We start from the raw sequence: 23,196 nt of genomic DNA on the forward strand, positions 1-23,196 counted from the left end.
ATCACATGCTAATATTATGTAGTTCCGATGTTTTACACTATCGAATAGAATAATAATAATAATAATAATAATAATAATAATAATAATAATAATAATAATAATAATAACAGAACTCTGACAAGCCGCAGCGTTTTTCTCTTCTTTATTACTGTCCGTTAATCAGAGAAACGAGAAGCTAGCAGTCCTGCTAAATCTCGGTTATTCTGCTCCAAAACTTGACCACGTGTTCCTGGCGCTGCTCCTGATTAAACTCATAATTACGCTCCTCTGTTCTGAACAGCTTTCTGACAGCAGACGGCATGTCCGCCTGCTATTTCTACAGAAAGTAATACCTAGAATCGTTTCCACAGTAACCCTCCCAGAATAAGTGTTCAGAAAACGTCCTCGTACAGCGTTAGTTTCGAGGTGGCCGTGAAGGCAGCATAGGACTGTCATCAGTGATGTAGCAGCCCGTATCGTGCTTCCAACACGTGTTGAGACAACCTGAGGGGGTCGATGGCTGTATGAGGAGGCACTTTTACGAAAAACGTCAATATTTGGGACGTGAAACTGACTCGCCGGGTAAAAGTCTATTGGGCCTCTTTGTAGCTGTTTATTTCTTAAAGTAGGACGCCATCGTTGAGGATTATTTTCGGTAAGTTGAAATGTGATGCAGTCTTTGTTGGTTAGCTTGTATCAAGTTGGGTTACAAGCTTTGCTTGGGTTAAGCATCCGGTTAAAGTAATACAAATATTTCCAAATACGTAAATTGCGTAGGCAATTGCAGTTGCTGTTCAGATGTGCTACATGTCTGTAACGCTGTTACACAGTTTGTAACGCTGGTGAGAATGATCTGTTTTAACTTGGCTCTTAGTTTGAAAGCAGTGTACACACCAATCCGTTTGCTAGACTACAGACGGAGCTATAGTTTTGTCTTCTATGACTTAAACGGTTTTTACGCAAATGTTTTGTCAGTATTTCTCACTATGTGACGCTATAGAGCTACTGTGAAGCATTGCTAAGCAAAACGCTAACTGTAGTGGCGGCATTAGGTTGGTCCTGCACATATATTTCTCCACAGGGTTAACTCGGACGAGCGGTTTGCCTCGTTTTCTTTATAGTGCGTGACTCTCCGCCCTTCAGGACTGCGACGCAAACGTAATCGAGCGCCCCAAGGATGCCCAGCTTTATGCCGGGAAATTCCGCATCAATTTAGTTCCTGAGTTATCGACCAGAAGTCCGGTTAATAACCAGCTGGTATTTTTTCTTTATCTTTATGCTTAAGCAGCATTATTTTTGTTTTAGAACGTATTCCTTTAGTTTGAGCTTTATTTGGTTTTAATTAATTAATTAATTAATTAATTAAACCTTAACCGGCAAGAGACACTGGAAATAAGTTAAAAAAAAGTTATTTATCTCAAAACAAACGATTACATCAGAACGAGCAGCAAGATACAGAGCTGATGTATTAAGGCTGAACATTAAGGCTAAAGACGTTCGGGGTCCGTTTTGGCCCTTCAGGTTACATTGAAATCTGTGAAAGTTGTTTACGTAGATCCGCTGTTATCAGCCGTTCAAAACGGGTTATTTTCGTAATATTCAGCATCATAATGCACTGTAACATGCAGCCCAGCACAACAGCAGCAAGTAAAACCCTACAACTCAAAGTTCGACTATTGGATTCTTACCGAGTCCCAGCTATTTTATCAGATAAACACCAGTTTACAGTCGCTATTGTTAAGCATTACTGTACCTTTACCTCAATAAATCAAATTTGCTAATTCCTTTGGCCTCAATTTGTGGGGAATAAAGACACTTGGATACATTTTGCATTACCTACTCCAGGAGCATTTGGATATTTATTTATTTATTTATTGGGGGGCTGACTTTATAATTTCGTTAAAGCAAATAGCAGACAACTGAAAGATGCTTTCCTGGTATTTTTTAATAGATTGGCATAAAAATGGTAAAGGGATAAAAGTTCTAAATAATTTAATAAAGTTAAAGTACATTATTTTAAAAGCCAATTATTGTGTTAGAGCTTGAGGCGGCGTCCTCAACAGCATTAGCACGTTCTTGACCTATTGTCTGCCCAGTCTTATGTTCAGTAAACTTACTTTGTGTCGTTGGTGTTAAGTCAGTGTTATTTACCAGTTTGTCTGCTACTTGTAAAGTACAACGTTGGAATGAGAACCATGTCTGCTTCCGTCTCCAGGCAGTAAAGCACCATGATGAAATACATCCTGGTAACTGGCGGCGTCATCTCTGGCATCGGCAAAGGGATCATCGCGAGCAGCGTGGGCACCATCCTCAAGTCCTGCGGCCTGCATGTGACCGCCATCAAGATCGACCCGTACATCAACATCGACGCCGGAACCTTCTCGCCGTACGAGCACGGTACGTCCGCAGGCCCGACAGTTTACCGCCGTGGCGTACGATTGTCTCACATTGTCCGTGTCCAGGTGAAGTGTTTGTGCTGGACGACGGCGGCGAGGTGGATCTGGACCTGGGCAACTACGAACGCTTCCTCGACATCCGGCTCACAAAAGACAACAACCTGACGACCGGGAAGATCTACCAGTCGGTTATCAACAAAGAAAGGAGGGGCGACTACCTGGGCAAGACGGTGCAGGGTAAATGAGTCCAGGGTTAAAACTGCTGCTGTTAATCCATTAAAAAATCTAATCAGACTATAGCGCTCTGATTAATCACTGTCCCTAACTCTGAATATAAATATGCACGCATTTATGGTTCTTGCAGGAATGGGCGAGCCCCTACTTCTGCCCACTCCAACTAATTAGAATTCAAGCAGTTATCTGATTATTGTAATTTTTTTGCATCAGAAAGCTGGTAATGTAGTCTCCCGGTACTCTATAGCAACTAAGAAAAACTTATTCCACTACACATACATACAAGTAGGAGAAAACGTGTTCAGCTGCTTTTTCAACTGACAGATGAGATATATTTTATTTTCTAGATAGTTTGGTGCCCCAAAATATCTAGAGGCGGCATCAGAGGGCAGCTGGCCACATGTTTTCAAAAAAATACTTAAGAAAATGTTTTATTGTCTCAATCATGTATGAAGATTCTGAGTTTTCTGTGTTTCTATATTCAGGAAGGTTTAAAGGAATTTAGAAATGTCCCTGTCCTTCATTTGTGCACTGAGTCGACAGTCTCTTGTCCTCAACCGGCTGAGCGACCTGCAGAATTCCTGCATGTGAAAAACTAAACCAGTCCGTGGTTCTGAAATATTGACATGTTGCTCACGATCACCATGTTTTGATCCTGAGCAGGAATTCCGAGTGATCGGATCTGGGCCACACTAACGTTCCTGCTGCACTTTGTTTTCCAGTGGTGCCACACATCACAGATGCCATCCAGGAGTGGGTGGTGAAACAGGCCAAAGTTCCCGTCGATGATGAAACGGAGCCTCAAGTCTGCGTCATAGAGGTAAGCTCTGCAGTTTGCAGCTTTTGGGTTTTATTGCAGGGATTTTGATGGCTGTTTCTGCCTTCGGAGTTAAAAAGCCTATTGGGAGGGTCAACTCTGATCTCCATTTGTGTTTGCAGCTTGGAGGAACCGTCGGCGACATTGAGAGCATGCCCTTCATCGAGGCGTTCAGGCAGTTCCAGTTTAAAGTGAAGAGGGAGAACTTCTGTAACATCCACGTCAGTCTGATACCACAGGTAGGACGCAAACCGCTAACCACCTCATGCCATTTCATTGGGAACCCTGCTGCTCACACAACCCACTGCTTCTTCCTCATGTGTGTGTGTGTGTGTGTTGTGGACAGCCCAGTGCGACAGGAGAGCAGAAGACTAAACCAACACAGAACAGCGTGAGAGAGCTGAGGGGCCTGGGCCTCTCTCCTGACCTGGTGAGTTAACAGAAGCATGTCCTCCATTAGAAGAGTCCAGGTTACAGTACAATGGTTTTTGTGGCTAGCTGCATCTTAGCAGCAGTAGTTTGAAGTAGGGCTGGTGTAAACAATTATGTTAGTAATCGAGTAATCTATCAATTATTCTGACAAGTAATCAAATAAAAATGTGATAAAATAAAACAAAAAACTGTTAAAGGCAGATATGTCTGGGTGGAAATGGTTGTTAGGTCAGTGACCCTACGTTGTGCTAACAGCACTTAGCATTTATCACATTGGTGGAAGTGAGAGAGTAGTGCGACATAAATAATCAACAACACATGGCGCTAAACCTAATTTAACAAAGCTTGGAGGCAGGTAATTTGCCTCGAGGAATCTTAATAATAAAGGTACTCTATACATTTGATGAATCATTACAGCTCTGATTTGAAGTTGAACTGGGTTTTTCTTCATTGGTTCTCTGTTTTAATAATGACCCCAAACTCTCAAAGGCTTTAAAGTCAGAGAGAGTCCAATGTCTCTCTGCCGGCTTTCTTTTTTTCTTTCTTTCTTTTCTTTCAAAATCCACTTTTTTCTGCCCTTAAACACATTCTGTTGTGAACTTGGAGTCTCTTGAAGTGCAGAAAAGTTTAATTTAGTCTCTCCTAGTGCTGCATAGCTATCTTTATATTCTGTTTGAGTCATATTTTTCAATTTATTCCGTTTTCTCCATTTTTCAGACTATTGTAGTATATAATAGCTACAAGTGTATAAGTCAGAATGTTGGGTTGATTGGTGGATTGACTCCCAGCACTCCAGCTTGGTGGATTGAGGGGTCAATTCCGTCTTACCTATGGAAACTGTAAACTACAGAAACCAGAGTAATTCAAAAATCTATTTTTCACTAAAACTCAAATTCCTATAAACAGCAAATTCAATTAATCTCTAAAATCGATTTATTGCCTTGTGTCCATGTCAAAGAACAACATGCCCATCGAGACACGCTGAAACCTCCAACGTCACATGAACAGTTGAAGCGTTGTAGACCAGCGGTGCTGATTCAGGATGACAGCAGGTCCTTCATTAACAGTCATTTAATCAGAGCAAAACCAGCAGGTCCAACACTGACACAACTGTAAATGAGACGTTTTAGAGATAAAAGGTCAACCAGTGTGACTGTACCAGCACTGGATGAGCTTCTCTAGCATTCAGTTGTAGTCTTAGCCTTTCTGAGGACGTCCCGCCTCATCTCCGCTGTCCCACCTTTTCCAGATCATGTGTCGTTGCACCACCGCTCTGGAGAATTCCGTGAAAGAGAAGATCTCCATGTTCTGCCACGTGGAGCCTCAGCAGGTAGGTTGAGCGCTGCGGCCTGAGTCTCTCTGTTCTTCTGCAGTTATAAACCTCTCCCGTCTCCGTCTCTGCAGGTCATCTGCGTCCATGACGTCTCGTCCATTTACAGAGTCCCCCTTCTGCTGGAGGATCAGGGCGTGGTGGGCTACCTGAGCAGCCGACTCAACATGCCCATCGAGACCAAGTCCAGGACCATGCTCACCAAGTGGAAGGAGATGTCAGACAGGTGGGCAGTGAGGGGTTCTGGAGGAATCTGGGTTGCTGTTCTTCAGAGAGTCAGGTGGTGTACTGATTCTGATGGTGTGGTTGCAGGTCCGACAGACTGCTGGAGCAGTGCTCCATAGCTCTGGTGGGGAAGTACACCAAGTTCTCAGATTCCTATGCTTCAGTTATAAAGGCTCTGGAACATTCTGCTCTGGCCATCAGCCACAGACTGGAGGTTAAGGTGTGTTCACTCCCACTGTGAACCTGTCAGGAGTTTCAGTCATCACAGGAGGCTGATGTGTTCGCTTAAAGTTGGATGTTTGCACTGGTTAGCTCAAATGCATGGATATCATGAAGTTTAATGTATTCAAACAAACTATTGCCATATTAGTGGGGATAGTTTCATCTTTAGTCAGAAAAGTTTCCTCTCATTCCTGTGCTGCGTTCCAGTTAGTTGGGAAGTTGGAACTCTGAGCTGCGTTTGATGTCAGACCTGAGGTAACAGCAAAGTCTGAATTTCAACATGGCCGACACCTACCAACATAAATTGTTCGCAGTATAATTTTAAGCTTTCCTTTTCATCAGCAAACATTTTTTTTACCTGGTCAGTTTAGAGTTGCAAGTGCTTCATATCACACTGATTATAGACACACTCTTACTTGTGTGTCTTATAAAATAAACATGTTTCCACCACAGCTAGCTACTGTTGATGCTAGGAGCGGTTGGCCTTACAACTCCTAACTGGTTTTAGTAAGAGTTTCTCCCACATTCCGAGTGGAAAATCAGAGGGTGTTCAGGTTGATCGTCCCAGTTCTGACTACAGCTGGAACGCAGCATCAGGTTGATGTTGAGATAAACACGGGACCCCATTTCGGCTCCAAGTTCGTAGGAATTGGACTTTTTATCAAGGATAAAAAGTCAAATCAAATAAAGTATATTTGACTGAATTGGATTTTCCTAGAGTCTGCTGTAAAACATCTCACACAGCCCCTCATTGTTGCCCCTCATATGTTTTCAGTACATCGATTCGGCGTCTCTGGAGCCGACCACCCTGCAGGAGGAACCGGTGAAGTACCACGATGCATGGCAGAAACTCTGTAGCGCTGAGTGAGTTCCCTTCATTTATCTACAGTGAACTCAGCTACCAAGTTTAAAGGACGCACATTTAATGTCCTCCTGTGTTTAGTGGCGTTCTTGTTCCGGGGGGTTTCGGTGTTAGAGGAACTGAGGGGAAGATTCACGCCATTAACTGGGCAAGGAAGCAGAGGAAACCCTTCCTAGGTGAGAGGTCACTGACTGACTGGACCATCCTGTGTCACCGGTTTATTAGAATAAAACACATTGAGCTCTGACTGACTGGTTGTTCCTCTGCAGGGGTCTGTCTTGGAATGCAGCTGGCTGTATGTGAATATGCCAGGAATGTGCTGGGCTGGCCAGGTATGACTGGTGGTGTCACGTTTTATAAAGTCAAACATTTAACCAACCTAGATGGTAACTAACCCAATAAGCTCTCATTCTGTGTGACTTGTAGATGCTAACTCCACTGAGTTCGATCCAGAGTCAAAGCATCCTGTGGTGGGTCTTCCTCCTGTTCAGCAGTAATCTCTGGCTGCCTCGCCTCCTGTGGATCAGACTAATTGTTGGCTGTCATGTTCCCAGGTGATCGACATGCCAGAGCACAACCCAGGGCAGATGGGCGGAACCATGAGGCTGGGGAAGAGGAGGACCATTTTCAAAACCAGCAACAGCATTATGCGTAGGGAGCCTCTAATTGCTTGTTGGCAGGTAGTTGATTATTGCTGCTGTTGCTAATGTCTGCTCTGTCTTCTAGGGAAACTTTATGGAGATGCAGAATATGTGGAGGAGAGGCACAGACATCGTTTTGAGGTAAAAACCACAGCAGTTTTACCGTACTAAGTCTTTTCTATGAGGTGAAGTAGCTGTTTGGCCCTTACCAGCTGCTGCACTCTAGTGGTCAGCTGGCTGAAAGAAGGCTAAAGGTGCATTCACATCAGCCCTGTTTGCTTAGATTGTCCGGTTGGTTTGGGGAGGTGTGAATGTATAACTGAACCAAACAAAAAAAGTGAACTCTGGTCCGCCAACAAACCTATATGTGGGTTTGGTTGAAGTGAACTCTGGGGTGGTTCTAATGTCTAAGTGGAGCGCTCCAAAAGCAGGAAGAGAACTACAGTGCAGAGCATTCTGGGTAAATACAAGCAAAGCAAACGTGCCCCCTCTTAGCGCTATCAAGAGAAATAGCTCATGGTCTTTTACCAAAGACAAAAGAGAAATCCTGCAACTGCTAGAATCTGACGTCACTCTTTTTGTTTATGCTGTGCTCGGTATCTTCTTCACTGATCTGAACTTCTAGTGGTTGCACTGTTGGTTCTTGGTGCAGCCCCACCTAGAGCTGGGCGATGTATCGAGTATACTCAATGTATCGCGATATTTTATGCTTACGATAGTTAAAATGGCTATGTCGCAACCATCGAGTATAAATTGTCTTTCAAATAATAAACTTTTGCCGTCAAATTCACTGCGAGTATGGTTTATCCGACACCCTATGAATGCATCACTAGTACCTCCCGCCTCCCAACCTGAAAATGTTCTACAAATCACAGCGAAAACAAACATGGTGACAGCGAGAGTTTGAGGCGAGCCGTGGTAACTGAACGGTAACTGAAGAGGAATCAGATGAACTAGTCTAGTTCCGAAGAGAAACACCACATCAATAATTTGGCACTGATTTGGATTTTATATGAAGGATGTCGAACAAAATGAGGTAATTTATCATGTTATCAAACTATTGCCACAAAAGTTTGTACCACAAATTTATTTCACCACCTAATCAGACTATTCTTTTATTTGCCGTTCATAGCCGCAGTAGAATAATCCGTTAAAGTGAAACCTGGAGACGTAGGTATGATTCATTTAGTGCAATGGAATGGAAAAAATAACTCAAAAGAACTCATTCTTTTTTTTTTTCTCGCTCTCTGTCGACTTTACGCTATGCATACACTCGTTGCCATAGCAACGGACAACAATGCAACTTTATGTATCAAGATTCAGAACCAAAAACACTCAAATATTTCCTCCACATAGAACACAACATTCAGTTCATTACAGTTTTATGCTTTTAGACTTGATGTGTATTTTGCTTTTATTAACAAGTGATCGCTATGGTAAATTAGCCGCCGCTGCTATTAGTCAAGCTAACACAGCGGTGATTGATTAGATAATTTAAACACCTGCTTTACTGATGATCTGTCAGTTTGTGTTTTTTGCCTTTTTTATTTTTACGCTGAACCAAAACACACCTTATTCCACACCACATTTATATGTTAAGTTTGTCAAAGTCAAGCATAACTGACCTACTTCCCTCTCCCTCGCTATTTCTTAGTTAAAACTTATTTCTCACCTTGTTATCTAGTCATAGTGTTCATAGAGTTCATAGCAAAACACTGCATTCCGTTTTATATGAGTTTACATTTAAGTCTAGCAGGGAAATGGGGGCGGGAACTTGCATGGAGTCTAGTTTAAAATAACATTGGAGCTCATTTAAGCATATTGTGTATCATGATATAGCAAAAATATATCAGGATATTATATTTTCCTCATATCCCCCAGCCCTAGCACCACCACAGGCAAGGAGGTAAGTTTTGGTTAACCGCACCACCTGAAAATGTAACAAATGTTGCAATTATGGTCTCCAGTCAAGTAGGCTACATCCACACAGTAGATCTTGATGCTCAATTCTGATTTTCTATTATTTTTTTCATGGCTGTTCATGCTGCTTCCTCAATTCAACAGCAGTCAGACTTCTGCTTGAACGGTTCGTGACCTCAAAGCAACCCACGTGTGCAGTAGTATGTAGACGACACACTGCTTATGGAATGTTGGAAGGAACCTTTTATGGATCAGTTTTAATTATTCAGAGGTGACAGTATTCTCACAACATCGTAAGACAAAGGGAGCTTATGACAATAAAATACCTTTTATAGAGCACTGCCTGAAACTAATGCAGAGAAGTCTGGATGTGGAGTTGGAGCCAGGAGTGGAGGGATTGTGATATGTTTCACTGACAGACTGCTTTCATACTTGCATAATTTTCAGCCATCGTTTACATCCAGATTTACCATGTCTGGCTTATTCTGATGCATGTCTCTCATCAGTGACATAAAAGTTGTATAAAATGTGACTTTTGTCATTGAACGTTGAGATTGCAGACACTTTGAGCAATCTGAATGGTCAGGTGGAAACTTGCCCAATCTGGCAACACAGTCTGTAAACAGAATAGTGAAGTGATATTCTGTTAAGCACTTAAATTGCCCATTATTTTCATTTGACAGTACACTGTCTTGTTTTAAGGTCAACCCTGAACTTAAGAGTCACTTTGAAGACAAAGGCTTCCGCTTCGTTGGACAGGATGTGGAAGGAGAGCGGATGGAGATCATAGAACTTGACGGTAAAACCTAAAACCTGTTGGGTCAGCTCCAGCGGTCTGGTTCCAGGTTCTAATGGCTTCAGTCTTCCAGATCATCCCTACTTCGTTGGAGTGCAGTATCACCCAGAGTTCACATCTCGGCCCATCAAGCCATCTCCTCCGTACCTGGGCCTGCTGCTGGCAGCTGCAGGGAAGCTCCAGGGTTATCTACAGAAAGGCTGCCGGCTGTCTCCACGGTAACCCCACAACTTTTCTGCTCTTTGTATGAAAAGAAAAATATAAGCTTGCAGTCTGAAAGCATTTCATTTCCAGGGACGTGTACAGTGACCGGAGTGGCAGCAGCACCCCAGACTCTGAAATATCAGAGATTCCCACCTGTTACTGATGCTGCATGAACTTCGATACTGGCTATGAGCTGTGCCAGCTGCTTTTAGTGTGAACTCTGTATGAGCCTGTCAATAAACTCATCCAGTACTGGAGTGGTTCACCCATCCTCCTGTGGCCTTACTGTAAATATTGCTACACGTTTCTGTTCATCTTTAAAGCATGTAGAGAACCAAATAAACAGACATGTCCAGTATTTTCAGTGGTCTTTATTCCAACCATACAGCTGACAGTTTTACAGCATCAGTTTCACGGCTGTTTGTCATGGATTCATTGCACACATTCCCATAAAGCAGCAGCAGCTTTCTGAACTCCTGGCCTGCAGCTGGTCTCCATGGTAATCTTCTCACCACATCTGAAACAAACATTTTTAATTTTGATAAACAGCATTATCTAAATGCACTAAACATTAAGTCTGATCTCAGTCCCATATCCGCAAGCTTCATCCAGCAGTCTGCTCACTTGAGAGTCATCATAGATCAGACATTACAGCAGTGTTTGGTTCATACCTTTAGAGCTAGGCTAGGGCAGAGCTAGCGCTCACTTCCCAGTCAACCTGGACGCCAACATTTATCCCTTCTGAAAAAGAGAGCAATGAAGAGTCAGCGGTTCTGACCCGTCTGCTGACCTGTAGGATGGTTGAGTGGCTGCTGGAGGCAGAGGGGCCTCAGCAGTCAAAGACCGCCCCATGTTCTCGCATGCATTTGGAGAACCATGAGCCACAGACAGCTCAGATCCTTAGGATAGCATGCTGCTGTTAGCCAACGGCTGCAGAGGTGAGGAACATTACCGGGATCTGTATAGTCTCCATCCAGCTCATGTCCATGTCAGCCAGGGTCATCACCTAAATGTAACACTTAGGTCAGCTTTTTAATAAATAACACTTCTATGTGTTTTGTGAGACTTTAGGCTCAGTAAACAAAAACTCAGTCAGATCAATAATCAGTGAGGGCAAGTTTATCATCACAGCCTGGACCGTTGGCCAGAGCAGCTGGTTCTGGGGCTCACCTGGACCTGCACGTGGTTCCCCCAGCGCTGACCCAGACCTGATCAGAACAGAAACATGACGTCACAATATGACCTCTACAGAGACCAGGTGTCCTTTCCCTAAATGTTGCTGGAGCAGTTACTATTCAACTGAACAGCGACCGTCGGTGAAAGTTTTCATCTGGGCTTCCTGTTGACCGGCCGCTGCTACAGCAGAGCGTGACCGGCTTCGATAGGAGCCTGAGTGTTGGACGGGATGAGCGGCTGCCGTGTAGAACGTACCTGCGTCCTGGGTCCAGATCCATAACTGCAGAGACGGCAAAAGACTGCAAGCTGCAGGTAGAGCAAAACCACCGTCAGATCAGGCTGGTCCCACATGCTAATCCTGACCATTACAGCAGCACTGCAGATAAACTGTAAATTTAACGACTTAAACTGAAGGTGTACTGAGGACTGGTAATGAATGAGGGGTTTTGGTCGGGTACCGGAACTGGTAAACGGATCTGGTTGCTGCATGGCACGGAAAATGAGTGCAGCACTGCAGCAGGCCGGAGCACGTGGGTCAATGTTAGCAGTCATGCTATAGCTAACTTTCAATTAGCTACGCTAAACACGTTTAAACTATGTTCAGACCTCGACTGCAATATTAATAAATACAGATGAGAATAAATCTTAAAAATGTAACACTCTGCAACAAGTGAGGTAACTACTTCTTCTTCTTCTCTACCTATCTTGCTCATTAGCTAGAAGCCTGCGCTCAGTTAAATACACTTAGTCAACTAGTTGCTTTTTTTAAAGTTCAGCATAATGTTAGCTAAACTCAACGAGGTTCTTACCAGTTCTACAGAACCTCTTCTTCTTCTGATTTCACTACAGCACTACTTCTTCCGGTAGGTTCTCAAAGAAAGAGAAGGAAACGCGCCACCTCCTCTGCTTTTATACAAGCTGTAGTCTCTGACCGATTGGCCTTCGTAGGTCACATGACCCAGAGGCATTATGGGATATGTGTTTTTCCTTTGAATTGATCAAATAGCTGTCTTCCTGAATGTACCTGCTAATCATACCAGTGAATAGAATAGTTTGGGCGCAGGGATACCTACGCAGCAGTTGAATTAACTTATAATGTTAGTTGTTGACAGTATTAGGGGAATAAACAAAGCTAAACCTGTGTCAGACTGTCAAGTTCCACTGGAAATTCTTCTGGACTCCATCTAATACTAAGAATATCATATTGTGACACCTAAATCATAAAAACAGTTTTAATCTATTTGTCTGGATTCCTGATCATGTATAGACGGAAATGCATAAGTAGATAGAAAAGCGGAAAAGGCCTTGAAGTACGTTATTAACTTAGACATTCCTCTGAGCATGTGAGGGAAAAATTTGTTGTTCTAAACAAAATAATTAGGATGTGGCAGGAACAACGGGGTAATAATGACACCTGTAGCAAATAACATCCAAAAGACTGTGAGGGTTGATAGTTGTAGAGATGGAAGCTGGAGAGAAGAAGTAGTAACATAATAGAAGGTTATGAATTGGCCTTACAGAGTTCTGTTTTTCTTAAAGGGAAACATCAGACAGGGGTTTGTAATTATTGTAATCAGTTAGAAACAGCAGAGCATGAACACATAAACAGAGGAACGTCAATGTTTAAAATCAGTTCTAAGGGGAGAGAAAAAAGTACTTTTATTCAATCTATCTATTAGAAGATGTGTCAAACTCTAGTCCTATAAGGAATCGATTAATATATATATATATATATAAAAAGAAAAAAATTCCCTTCTCACCCACTGCGGGTGGTTCTTATCCTCTGAGCTCAGGTCCTCTACCAGAGGCCTGGGAGCTTGAGGGTTCTGCGCAGTATCTTGGCTGTGCCAAGGACTGCACATTTCTGGACTGAGATGTCTGATGTTGTTCCTGGGATCTGTTGTAGCCATTGGTCCAGTTTGGTGGTGACTGCCCCGAGGGCCCCGATGACCACAGGCACCACTGTGGTCTTCACCTTCCAGGCCCTCTCCAGTTCCTCCCTGAGGCCCTGGTATTTCTCTAGTTTCTCCTGCTCCTTTTTCCTGATGTTGCAGTCGCTTGGTATTGCTACATCTACCACAACGTCTTTCCTCTGTTGTTTATCCACTACGACAATGTCTGGTTGGTTCTATCGAATATATATATATATTTTTTTTTTAATTATTATTATTTAATTAGCCTTTTTAATTGTGTTAAATGAAATACCAAAGAAATCACATTTACTCTAAGTATACACAGACATGTTGTTGATGTCCTCTGGCAGCTTTAACAGCCTCCAGTCTCAACCTGCAGCTCCAGCTCAGCCCTCCTCTCTTCAGGCAGTTTGCTCTGATCTTCTCCACCAGGTTGGATGGAGACGTCTGTCAGCCATGTTCACCTCTCTCCAGAGATGTCCAATCAGATTCATGTCTGGACTCTGGTGTGGCCCCTCCAGGACGTTCACAGATTGGTTCTGAAGCCTTTCAGAAGTGGAGGTCATGTGCTTTGGAGTCGCTGTCCGTTGCTCCGGGTCTGAGATCAGGACGCTCTGCAGCGGGTTTTCATCCAGGATGTTTCTGGCATTCACACCAGACAGTTCAACCTTTGCCTTATCAGACCAGAGAATCTTGTCCTGTTCTGAGATTCTTCAGGTGCCGCTTGGTGCTGCATTGATGCTGTTATTAAGAACTGGCTCCCTGGCCACCCTAGCACACGGAGCGTGTTGTCCTTCTGGAAGCTTCTCCTCTCTCCACAGAGGAACAGCTCTGACAGCGGGACCATCAGGTTCTTGGTCTCCTCCCTGACTGAAGCCCTTCAGCTCTGAGCTGATGGCTCAGTTCAGAAGGCAGCAGCTCCAGGAAGAGTCCTGCTGGCTCCAGACTTCCTCCAACTGACCAACGATGGAGGTCGCTCAGCTCACTGGGACTCCAAGCAGCAGGAATTGGACTTTCCAAAGAATAAAACACAGCAGTATAAGGTATCATACTGCTGTGATGTATGCCAACTTTTAACTTTTATTTTTTATTAACTTTTATTAATAAAACTTTTATTGCCAATAATAGTTCGATCAGCACGTGACCACCACAGCAGTTTTAATCTGGGGGTGACATCAGCCTTCAGGACCGCGGACAGCTCCGGCTCTGAGCTCAGACCTTTGGTTTACCAGCAGAGGGGGAATAAAGATAAAGCAGTGTTAGCATCATGCTACAGGCTTCACATAAAGGCTGCAGCTGGTTAATACTCCACTAATACGGCTTTGTTAACAAGCCGCCTGGCCCGTTCCGTCCCTGCTCCTGTTTCCGGTCTGTGTCTGTGGAGTGGAGCAGAGGTAAAGCTGTCACATGATTGCTGCGGCCGCTCAGCAGCAGCAGCCGGGGCTCCGTGGAAAACACACGGCTTTGTTTCCCACCCAGCATCCCCCCCATCCGACACACACACACACACACACACACACACACACACACAACACCTCCTCCACCGCCGCATCTCTGCCTCTAGTCATGCCATGGATACTTTGTGGCAATACCAGTTCCGAATCATCCTGCTGGGGGACTCCACCGTGGGGAAGTCGTCGCTGCTGAAACGCTTCACGGACGGGATTTACAGCGACGTGGCGGATCCCACGGTCGGGGTGGATTTCTACGCCCGCTCGCTGGACATCGAGCCCGGGGTGAAAATCAAGCTGCAGCTCTGGGACACGGCCGGACAGGAGCGGTTCAGGTACGACTGGGATCAGATCTGATGTGAGTGCTGAGCCGCGACGCAGCAGCCATCATGAGCCAGGTTTAGGTCCGATAATGCGGGGCCTGCGTGTGGCAGCTCGCCCTGTGTGCTCATGTTTTCACCCAGACCGGCCCTCTGCCTCGGTGTGGAGAATCGTAACGAGGCTGTGAGGACAGACGGCCCGGCCGGGGGAACAGCATCAGACACGCAGCACTTCATTCACGGATGATGGGGAGTCTACTGTTATTAAGGCCGCGGTTTGAATCCCCATCATCCCGTCCCTCGGTCTCCAGGGCAACGCCAAAGTCAGAGCTAATCTAGATTTGTGTGACTGTTGCAGCAGTTAGCCAGCTGTTGCTGCTTGTGATGCCTGCTGGGCTGTCGGACAGAAATGACTGTTTTTAAGAAGCAGCTCCGCTCTTAGATCTGCTTTTTCTTTTGAAGGTGTTTCCCATCAGGCTTCACTTCGCTCAAGGAATCCACTCAGTTTTTTCTTCTTTTTTTTTCTTTTCATGTAATGTTGTTTACCCAGAAAAAAACAGAATTCAGTTCAGAACCGTAGTAGTGCTGCATTTAGCATAGCACACCTGCTGCCATCTTACATTGTGGAAATGCTGACACAGTAATCACTATAAATATTAGGAATACAGACTAGGAAGCTGCAGAGAGCTGGAACATGCCATGATGAAACTCTGGTGAAGTCACACATATACCGCATGTAGCGTTACCATGACAGCCAGTTCGGATGGTACAACAGATGGCATTCACCCAGTTGAACTACACACTGCTATGAACTTCTTACCTCGGTGAATGTGTTTTTGCTGTTTTATTTAAAAAAATTAACCAACTAAAGCTTGCAGCACAATTACCTAGTATTAACAGCTGGCCACAGAGTGACTTTGACCCTGTCTTAAAATCAATGTGTCTCCATAACAACCTGTAGAAACTTTAGATCCTACATCCACCTCCACTTTGGGTGTGTGTCCACCTTGTAGTGGTGCTCGGTGTGTGTCTGACTGGGTCATTCAAGTTTGCTTCTTGCTGAATTATCTAGAGGTCTCAGTTGAAATCTGTTTTCTTTCTCCATTTTCTGTTTTCCTACCACAACATTACTTTTGCTTTGCGTCCTGATAACCAGGAAAGGCTAAAGGTCATAAAGTATGCGTGAGGATGTTAATTTTATGTCAAACAGAAAAAACTCGTTCAATGTTAATTTTATTCAATTTAGTTTATTTACCTTATAATGTGCTGGTTCAAAAGAAGCATTTCCTGAAGGTACTTTACAAAGTAAAGGCAATTCAATCCAATCATACAGTCAGAATAAAAGCCAAGTACATATGTTTCAACTTATCCTAGTTATCAGCGTCATCAAATTCAGTTTATTATTAAAATTTGTAAAATGTATTTTGTCGAAGGAAACTCTGCAGATTATGTGGCGTCATCGACATGTAGCGTTCACTCCTGGACAAGCATGCAGCGTTGTGTCATTGACTGCAGCAATCCTTCATACAGAGCATGCATACGTAGTGACAGTGGAGAGGAAAAACTCCCCTTTAACAGGAAGAAAACTCCAGCAGCACCAGAACCAAGCTCAGTGTGAGAGGGCAACTGTCCCGACTGACTGGGAGTAAACATGAATGACCTGGTTTCAGACCAGTGGAATGGAAAAAGACACAAAAAGAAGCCCGAGTCCACAAAATCCTCTCAGAAAAAGCATTGCCAGAACCTTCATGCAGAAAAAAAAAAACTCCATTAACTGACAGTGTGGGTAAGATTTTATTTCTTAATTTAGATGATTATCCCCACTGAATAAACATTCTCTAATTAGAGGTTGGATTTTTCATAGTTTCTTAGTGTGAGATCATGCCGTCTTTATCAAAGCTGATTAAGAATTTCCTTTGAAACCCACACAACACAGGCTGGTTACATTTTTTCATTCAGACCTGATAAAATGGCTTCCAAAATCGAATGAGTTGGCCTACAGCTTGTCTCTGATGTTTTAAAATATTGAGACAGGGACTGGTGTGATCTCAACCAGCTCTAGACCTGACTCAACACTTGATGTGACAAGAACTTAATCCTTGAATTGGATTGTCCTTGACTTGTTTGGAGAATCCCAGAAGAGACATCAATCTCAGACCTACACTAAAAGCAGGATTGGTAGTGCAGGAAATGTATGTGTCTCTCAAGAAATGGAGCTGAGGAAACTATTGACGTGGATTCTGCACAACTTTGATTTGTCTATTACTAGACAACGTGACTTTTTTTAATTTCCCTAAACCCCCTACCTCAAATAAGTTTCTTAGACTTTCTTTCACTCATTTTAGGAGTGAAAGAAGGCAGTTTGTTTTCTACAGCACACCAATACATAGGCTCTGCTTTGACAAAGAATAAATTTATTCTGAGTTATGGATTAATCAATAATTTCTTTTTTCTCTAGGTCTATCACAACATCATACTACCGCAACTCTGTTGGGGGACTTCTAGTCTTTGACCTCACCAACCGCAAGACCTTTGACCATGTGAGAGAATGGCACAAGGAGGTGAGCGAGCACATCCTGCCCCACCACATGGTCTACATTCTCATCGGCCACAAGAGCGACCTCAACAAGGACCGCAAGGTGAGCAGGGATGAGGCCGAGCAGCTTGCCGCCGATCTGGGAATCCGCTACATCGAGACGTCGGCTAAGTGCAACAGCAATGTGGACCGGGCATTCGAGCTGCTGACCAGAGATATCTTCGAGCTGATGAAGATGGGGGAGATCGTTACCCGTGATGGCTGGGATGGCGTTAAAAGTGGCCTCACTGCAAAGGTCCTCTACCCGGGTGATGACGAAGAGGAACTTGCAACTGCTTCCCCCGAGAAGGGCTGCCACTGCTAACTGTTGATACTTTGTGTTCATAAACTGTCCCATCGCACTGAGATCTCACTTTGTCTTGCGGCCATCCATAGAAACCAGACCACTCCTGGTCAGCACCCTGTGATGTAGCCACTGTTCCTTCCTTACTTTGTGACTTGTGCCCTTGTCTTTGTTTGGGTCACTCTAAGAGCTGAGATTATTGCAAGGAAATGTGCATTCCAGTCTTATTGGCAGGTTGAATCTATATAGTGAGGTATAACACCAGGTGCACAGAGCTTTACCCAATGTGAAAAACAGAACCTAGCCATATGCCCTTCTCTCAGTACAGGAGCAACCGGACTTATGATTGTAAGGTCTACCTGTCAAAGTTTGTGCAATGTTTTGCCTACACTCTGTTGTAACTCTCGTAGATAATAAAAACTATAGAGATGGCATACAAAGAGATCACAGGAAGCTGTTGGAGTTGATAGTGTAAAGAGACACAGCATCCTGCAATAAGTCTAAATTGGTGTGCTGCTCCTCCTGTTATTGTAAACTGTGTGCACTAACACCAAACCGATTTTAAACCTTTAATCATCTTGTAAATAGATGCATACCATCAAAATCTGAGAATATTTGTAGTTAAGATGTTTACATACAAATAGACCATGGTACTGAAGGTTCGTGGTTCCATTTAAGGCATCTGTAAATAACACTAGTAATATGATGGACACTATTAATGTCTCACTAAGAATTGGTAAAGGAAAATAATTGTTTTTTGTTTCTTCTATAAGCATTCACTAACTTAGGGTAATATTGACAAAACTGCAACAGTTTTATTTGCACGGATGACTTTGAGAGGAAACTGGAATCATGAGAAAATTGTGAGAGATGCTGTGAGACTTGTTTGGTGTTTTTGTTCCCACCCACTGTGTTAAGTGGGAAAAACTGAAGGTTACACTTTTTGGAAAGATTTTCCAACCATTTTCATTTTACAAAAAATACAAGAGTAAGTAACTCGAACAAAAACTCCTTCAGCTCTCTTTTAAGCCCTTTCTGAAAGACACAGTTGAAAGCGAATGGCTTTATAGGGTGCAGTAACTTCAACTCGCCAAGTGGAGGCACTGGCAGTGTTACTTGGTGGGTGAATTTCTCATTAGGCTTCTCACCCTCTATGAAACTTGTTTTCTCTCACTTGTTACATGGCTACAAAACCTTTTCTTGCTCTACTTATTTTTAAAGTTTTTCGTTCTATCATCATAAAATTAGCACACCTTTTGCAACATTTACATTGACAAAATGTCAAATCTTACATCGTAGAGAATCCTGTAGGTATCTTCTGTGGGTGGGTCTACACAGTTCTGAGCAAACTCACTTCATGTACTAAAAGGTGTGAATATAAGCTAATTATGCTGAATAAAGGACATATTAACATTGACATATTCAGGAACCTGTTAGCTTGCCTGTTAGCAAGCTAACAGCAAGTTTCTACTCCACTGCTCTTCACACAGGAATAACATCACGCAAAGTACATAAGAAGCTGTTATTGTTTCAGCTTTGCATTCTAATAAAAACCCTGCTTTAGGAGCCGCGAAACAATATTTTTTTGCGGCGACAACTGTAGATCTGAAAAGGTCTTTCAGTGCCAACCTGGTGTTTCCCCTTATGCCACCTTTGAGTTTTCATGTCGATAACCACTAAACATTTTGCTAAAGATTGCGACGTCATTACCCCAGCTCTGACGTAACTTTCAACCTCAAGAACATCAACATGTGACGCTCAGGTTCATTCCTCTGTTTTGGGTTTCTTGTCATGGCGGTGTTGCACTGCCACCTGCAGGTCTGGCATGGTTACTGCAGTGTTTTGGATCATTTTCAGGACTTTTGAAACGATGAGATATTTTTTGGAATCAACGTATATCTTGACAAGGTCTGAGATAATATTTGATGGTTCATTCAGGTCTTTTTTCAGTGACTGCTATTCTGAGCTATTCCTTGAACTTGCTTGCGTTTAGAAAACAATCTGTTGAAAGTGATTGGTGCAAGTCTCCAAACAGAAGTCTATCCACTGTGTTCTTCCTTTTAGTTTGATGGTCTAGCTAACAATGACTGCTATGGGATCAATTCTTTTAACTTTAGCTTTAAGGTAACATATTAACCAGCCAACTAATATGTTACCAAATTAAAAGGGGCTGTTTTCTACTGCTTTTTGTCATTTGCAGATTTCTGATATATGACAAATAAGTATACTAGCAAAGTGTCAAAGTGTTACTTTCCCTCTTTGAAGTATCCTTTAAGTATACTTCTGGGTCTATTTCTCCATGTGTGTGAGGCTCAAGTAAGATGTTTCTGCTTCAATTCTTCAAGGTAAAACTGACAAGAAGCTTTCTTATAGTGGGATGTGAACGTATTCTTCTTGTTAAATCTTACAAGAGGAAAAAGTTAAATGTTTCATCAACATTTAAAATTGTTGCTATTAATGTATTCTCAAAACCCAAACTATGTCTTATTAGTCAAGAAGGAAGATGATTTTTGCACCTTAATTGTAGAAAAAATACTTATTTGTTGGGATTTCAAAATTATATTCTAAAGTATATCAACTTACTGTTAAAGTTACTAGGGGTGTACCAATAACTCAGGCCTGATTTCCCTCATTTTCAGCGATCCGTGATCGGCCGATACTTACATATGAAGCTGATTTTGTCCACTGATCTTGTCTACCTCGGTAAAGGTCTGAAAATCAGCCACTGTTCTCTTTTACTCTGCCACATGAGAGGTTTGACTGACAGACTGGCCCACCAGATCATGTCTGCATGTTTGCAATTAAGAATAGTTACTCTACTGTTGCCAAATCAGTGATTTTATTGCTAGATTTAGCAACATTTCAGACAAAAAAATCGGTATCGGCCAAAATTGGAATGGCCAGGTCAGGTTTCTTAAAGACTGCCAATCTGTGATCAGCCAGAAAACTGCAATTGGTGCACCCCTAAAAGTAACCCAAAACTCATAACTAATTTAAACAGCACACTTCCTTCTGCAATGCCATACTCAGCGAAGAGTGAAATGTAATTACAACAAAGCTGCAGTTGCAAACGTGACATGCAGCCTTCCCAGGTTTGAGAATTCCTTCTGGACTAAAGAAGTTTTAAACAAACAGCTTGATAACCCAGAACTCTTAACTTGGGAATTCACTCGTCTTCGCTAAACTTTCTCCACCAAACACAACTTTGCCAGACATTTATTCTGTTCTATAATATAGAATATTTAGTTAATTCAGCATACAATATATGTTATAGCACAGTGTAAGATAAGGACAATAGTATGCTACATCTGCAGCATCCCTTTATTTTTTACACTTACAGTCAAATTCACTTTTCTATATATTTTTATTCATGTATATTATATACAGTACAATATGTTCTGAGTGCACAGGAAGACTTTATCTTACAGGTTCTTTGCCTTGATAGATTCCATTTAAATGAGTATTTCTGACTTTCCTTTTCCCTTGTCTCCTCCTTTATACAGGGTCAAACTGCACATGATGAAAAACATGTTGCCATTCTTTACTGAATCCATCATTTCAATCTACTGCTCTCTTTACCCAACTGTTCAATGTATTAACCAAAGCAGATAAAGATGGCCGCTTTTTTCACTGAAGAATGATCAAATGTTATTTCTGAAAGACTTCCTTTTTGTATCAAATGCCTCTTTAGCCACCAATGGGAATCAACTAAGAGTAACATTGAAAATAATGTCTCAAGTCGTATTATTACATTAGGTGTGATGTAGGCGATGCAAATCATTGTCACTTTCCACTGCAAACCCAGCTTCTCTTATCAGGTAATGTGTAAAAAGAAGTTATGTTTTTACAGAAATCTGCATGTTTGGCTTTGAAGTGTGATAGGAGAATGTTGTTGCCACTCATACATATGTGTGGGGGTTGAATCTAGAGCTAGAGGCAGCCTTACATAGCAGCATTTATGCTCAGTCCAAGGATGAGTACTGGAGGAAACGTTGGAGCAGCATCTGCTAAGCCATGCCAGTTAAGTTTTGAACTACACTTTATTTTTAAAGTGATTAGGCTACATATACATATTCATAATTATTTTAAGATCAACTTAGATTCAGCAATAGTATTAACTGTATAACTACTAGCTGAGGAATCAGTTTAGGAAGTGAGAACAAGAAAGTGTCTCAGTCAGATTTTGCTAAGGCTAGTTTAGCACAGCTGGAGTATTTTTTCAGATTCTATAATGTCACTTTATTTTAAAGTTGTTTTTTTCTGGTAACAATCACGCGTTTCTTAATTAGTCACCAAACTTTTTTTTCAGTTTGCACAAGGCTTTGAAGAAGAGAAAATGTTAAGATTCTCATATGTTGTACAAACTGTTTGGTCTAAATCACTTTTCATAAAATGCACCGGTGGAACTAAATCACATAAACTCTTCAGAGGTTAGAATTCATGACTTAGCTTTTTTTTATTTGTCACTTAAAAGATTTTTTTGGGGTGATGTAATCTCAGTGACTGATAAAAGAATAAATAAATAGATGTTCAATATATCATATTTGGACTGGTTACTTGGAGCTCTCCTACACCCATCATCACCAACACTCACATACATATGAGTTTGCATTTCAGTCTTTATTGGAATTTATTAACTTGAGTGGCCTAATCGAAACCCTAACCTTGCCCAATACTGATATACATCTCAGTCTACAGGTTAAGATATACGGGTGATATGTTGCAGCTGCACTGAATTTGAATTTCCACTTAGCCTGTCCAGTGGACAAATTGCACAAGTCATCCGATGTGAAAACTAGACTTTTGCGTATGTAAGAGTTACCATTCTTATTAAGGTATGTGATTCAACTCAATTATATTCATATATATACATATACAGTATATAATTCATACGATATTGTGGCATACAAAAGTATTCATACACACTGAACTTTTTCTGATTTTGTTACATTATGACCACAACCTATAGTGTATTAAGTTTTTTTGCATTATCCAGCACCATCAATACTAAACAACTTTTTTCTGCAATTACTGCTGCAGGTCTTTTAGGGATATGTCTCAGCCAGCTTTGAATGCCCACAAATTTTTGAAATTGTTCTTCACAAAATAACCTGAAGTGGACATGTCATGCTTTAAACTCCTTCCTTTTCATATGCAAACCATTCACTTATGGTTTATATAAAGTAGATCAACAATGCGGTCTGAATTCCTCATTTCTGTAGCTCCACAGACTCCTCCTGAGGCCACAGCAAATCGTTGTGCTGTGTTTTTTTTATGTGAATGAAAGATTTCATGCCCTGCTTACTATTATTATATTGGGTTTTATTGTTTTTCAATAAAACTTGCTATTAATTTGATCAGTCACCATAAAGGGGTGAATAAAAATGTCTATATCACTT

General features: G+C 42.2%; 2 protein-coding genes, 1 long non-coding RNA gene and 3 other non-coding genes across 6 annotated transcripts; 2 read left to right on the top strand and 4 right to left on the bottom strand.

The window, feature by feature from the left end:
• The first annotated feature begins 398 nt into the window (after nucleotides 1-398).
• ctps1a (CTP synthase 1a) lies at nucleotides 399-10,416 on the top strand. The gene is made up of 18 exons (XM_028036885.1): nucleotides 399-634; nucleotides 2,195-2,376; nucleotides 2,442-2,612; nucleotides 3,332-3,429; nucleotides 3,549-3,665; nucleotides 3,773-3,856; nucleotides 5,108-5,188; nucleotides 5,263-5,414; nucleotides 5,501-5,633; nucleotides 6,411-6,499; nucleotides 6,579-6,673; nucleotides 6,767-6,829; nucleotides 6,924-6,967; nucleotides 7,052-7,148; nucleotides 7,224-7,279; nucleotides 9,761-9,857; nucleotides 9,928-10,072; nucleotides 10,149-10,416. Exons 2-18 carry the CDS (start codon nucleotides 2,208-2,210, stop codon nucleotides 10,219-10,221), a joined length of 1,764 nt encoding a protein of 587 aa, XP_027892686.1. The 5' UTR covers nucleotides 399-634; nucleotides 2,195-2,207; the 3' UTR covers nucleotides 10,222-10,416.
• On the bottom strand, nucleotides 10,415-12,177 carry LOC114156441 (uncharacterized). The gene is made up of 6 exons (XR_003597939.1): nucleotides 12,044-12,177; nucleotides 11,490-11,540; nucleotides 11,229-11,266; nucleotides 11,011-11,064; nucleotides 10,730-10,799; nucleotides 10,415-10,575 (listed from the first exon to the last, which is right to left on the bottom strand). It is a non-coding gene; the product is annotated as an uncharacterized LOC114156441 (long non-coding RNA).
• On the bottom strand, nucleotides 10,634-10,704 carry LOC114156698 (small nucleolar RNA SNORD99). Its single transcript, XR_003598008.1, has one exon. It is a non-coding gene; the product is annotated as a small nucleolar RNA SNORD99 (small nucleolar RNA).
• LOC114156692 (small nucleolar RNA SNORA44) lies at nucleotides 10,847-10,974 on the bottom strand. The gene has a single exon (XR_003598003.1). It is a non-coding gene; the product is annotated as a small nucleolar RNA SNORA44 (small nucleolar RNA).
• On the bottom strand, nucleotides 11,315-11,451 carry LOC114156701 (small nucleolar RNA SNORA16B/SNORA16A family). Its single transcript, XR_003598011.1, has one exon. It is a non-coding gene; the product is annotated as a small nucleolar RNA SNORA16B/SNORA16A family (small nucleolar RNA).
• A 2,091-nt stretch (nucleotides 12,178-14,268) lies between the features above and the next one.
• rab42a (RAB42, member RAS oncogene family a) lies at nucleotides 14,269-22,338 on the top strand. Its single transcript, XM_028036890.1, has 2 exons — nucleotides 14,269-14,933; nucleotides 17,377-22,338. Exons 1-2 carry the CDS (start codon nucleotides 14,719-14,721, stop codon nucleotides 17,816-17,818), a joined length of 657 nt encoding a protein of 218 aa, XP_027892691.1. The 5' UTR covers nucleotides 14,269-14,718; the 3' UTR covers nucleotides 17,819-22,338.
• The last annotated feature ends 858 nt before the right edge of the window (nucleotides 22,339-23,196 follow it).

This window comes from Xiphophorus couchianus, chromosome 13 (assembly GCF_001444195.1).
Source record: "Xiphophorus couchianus chromosome 13, X_couchianus-1.0, whole genome shotgun sequence".
In the NCBI taxonomy this organism is placed as follows: Eukaryota; Metazoa; Chordata; class Actinopteri; order Cyprinodontiformes; family Poeciliidae; genus Xiphophorus; species Xiphophorus couchianus.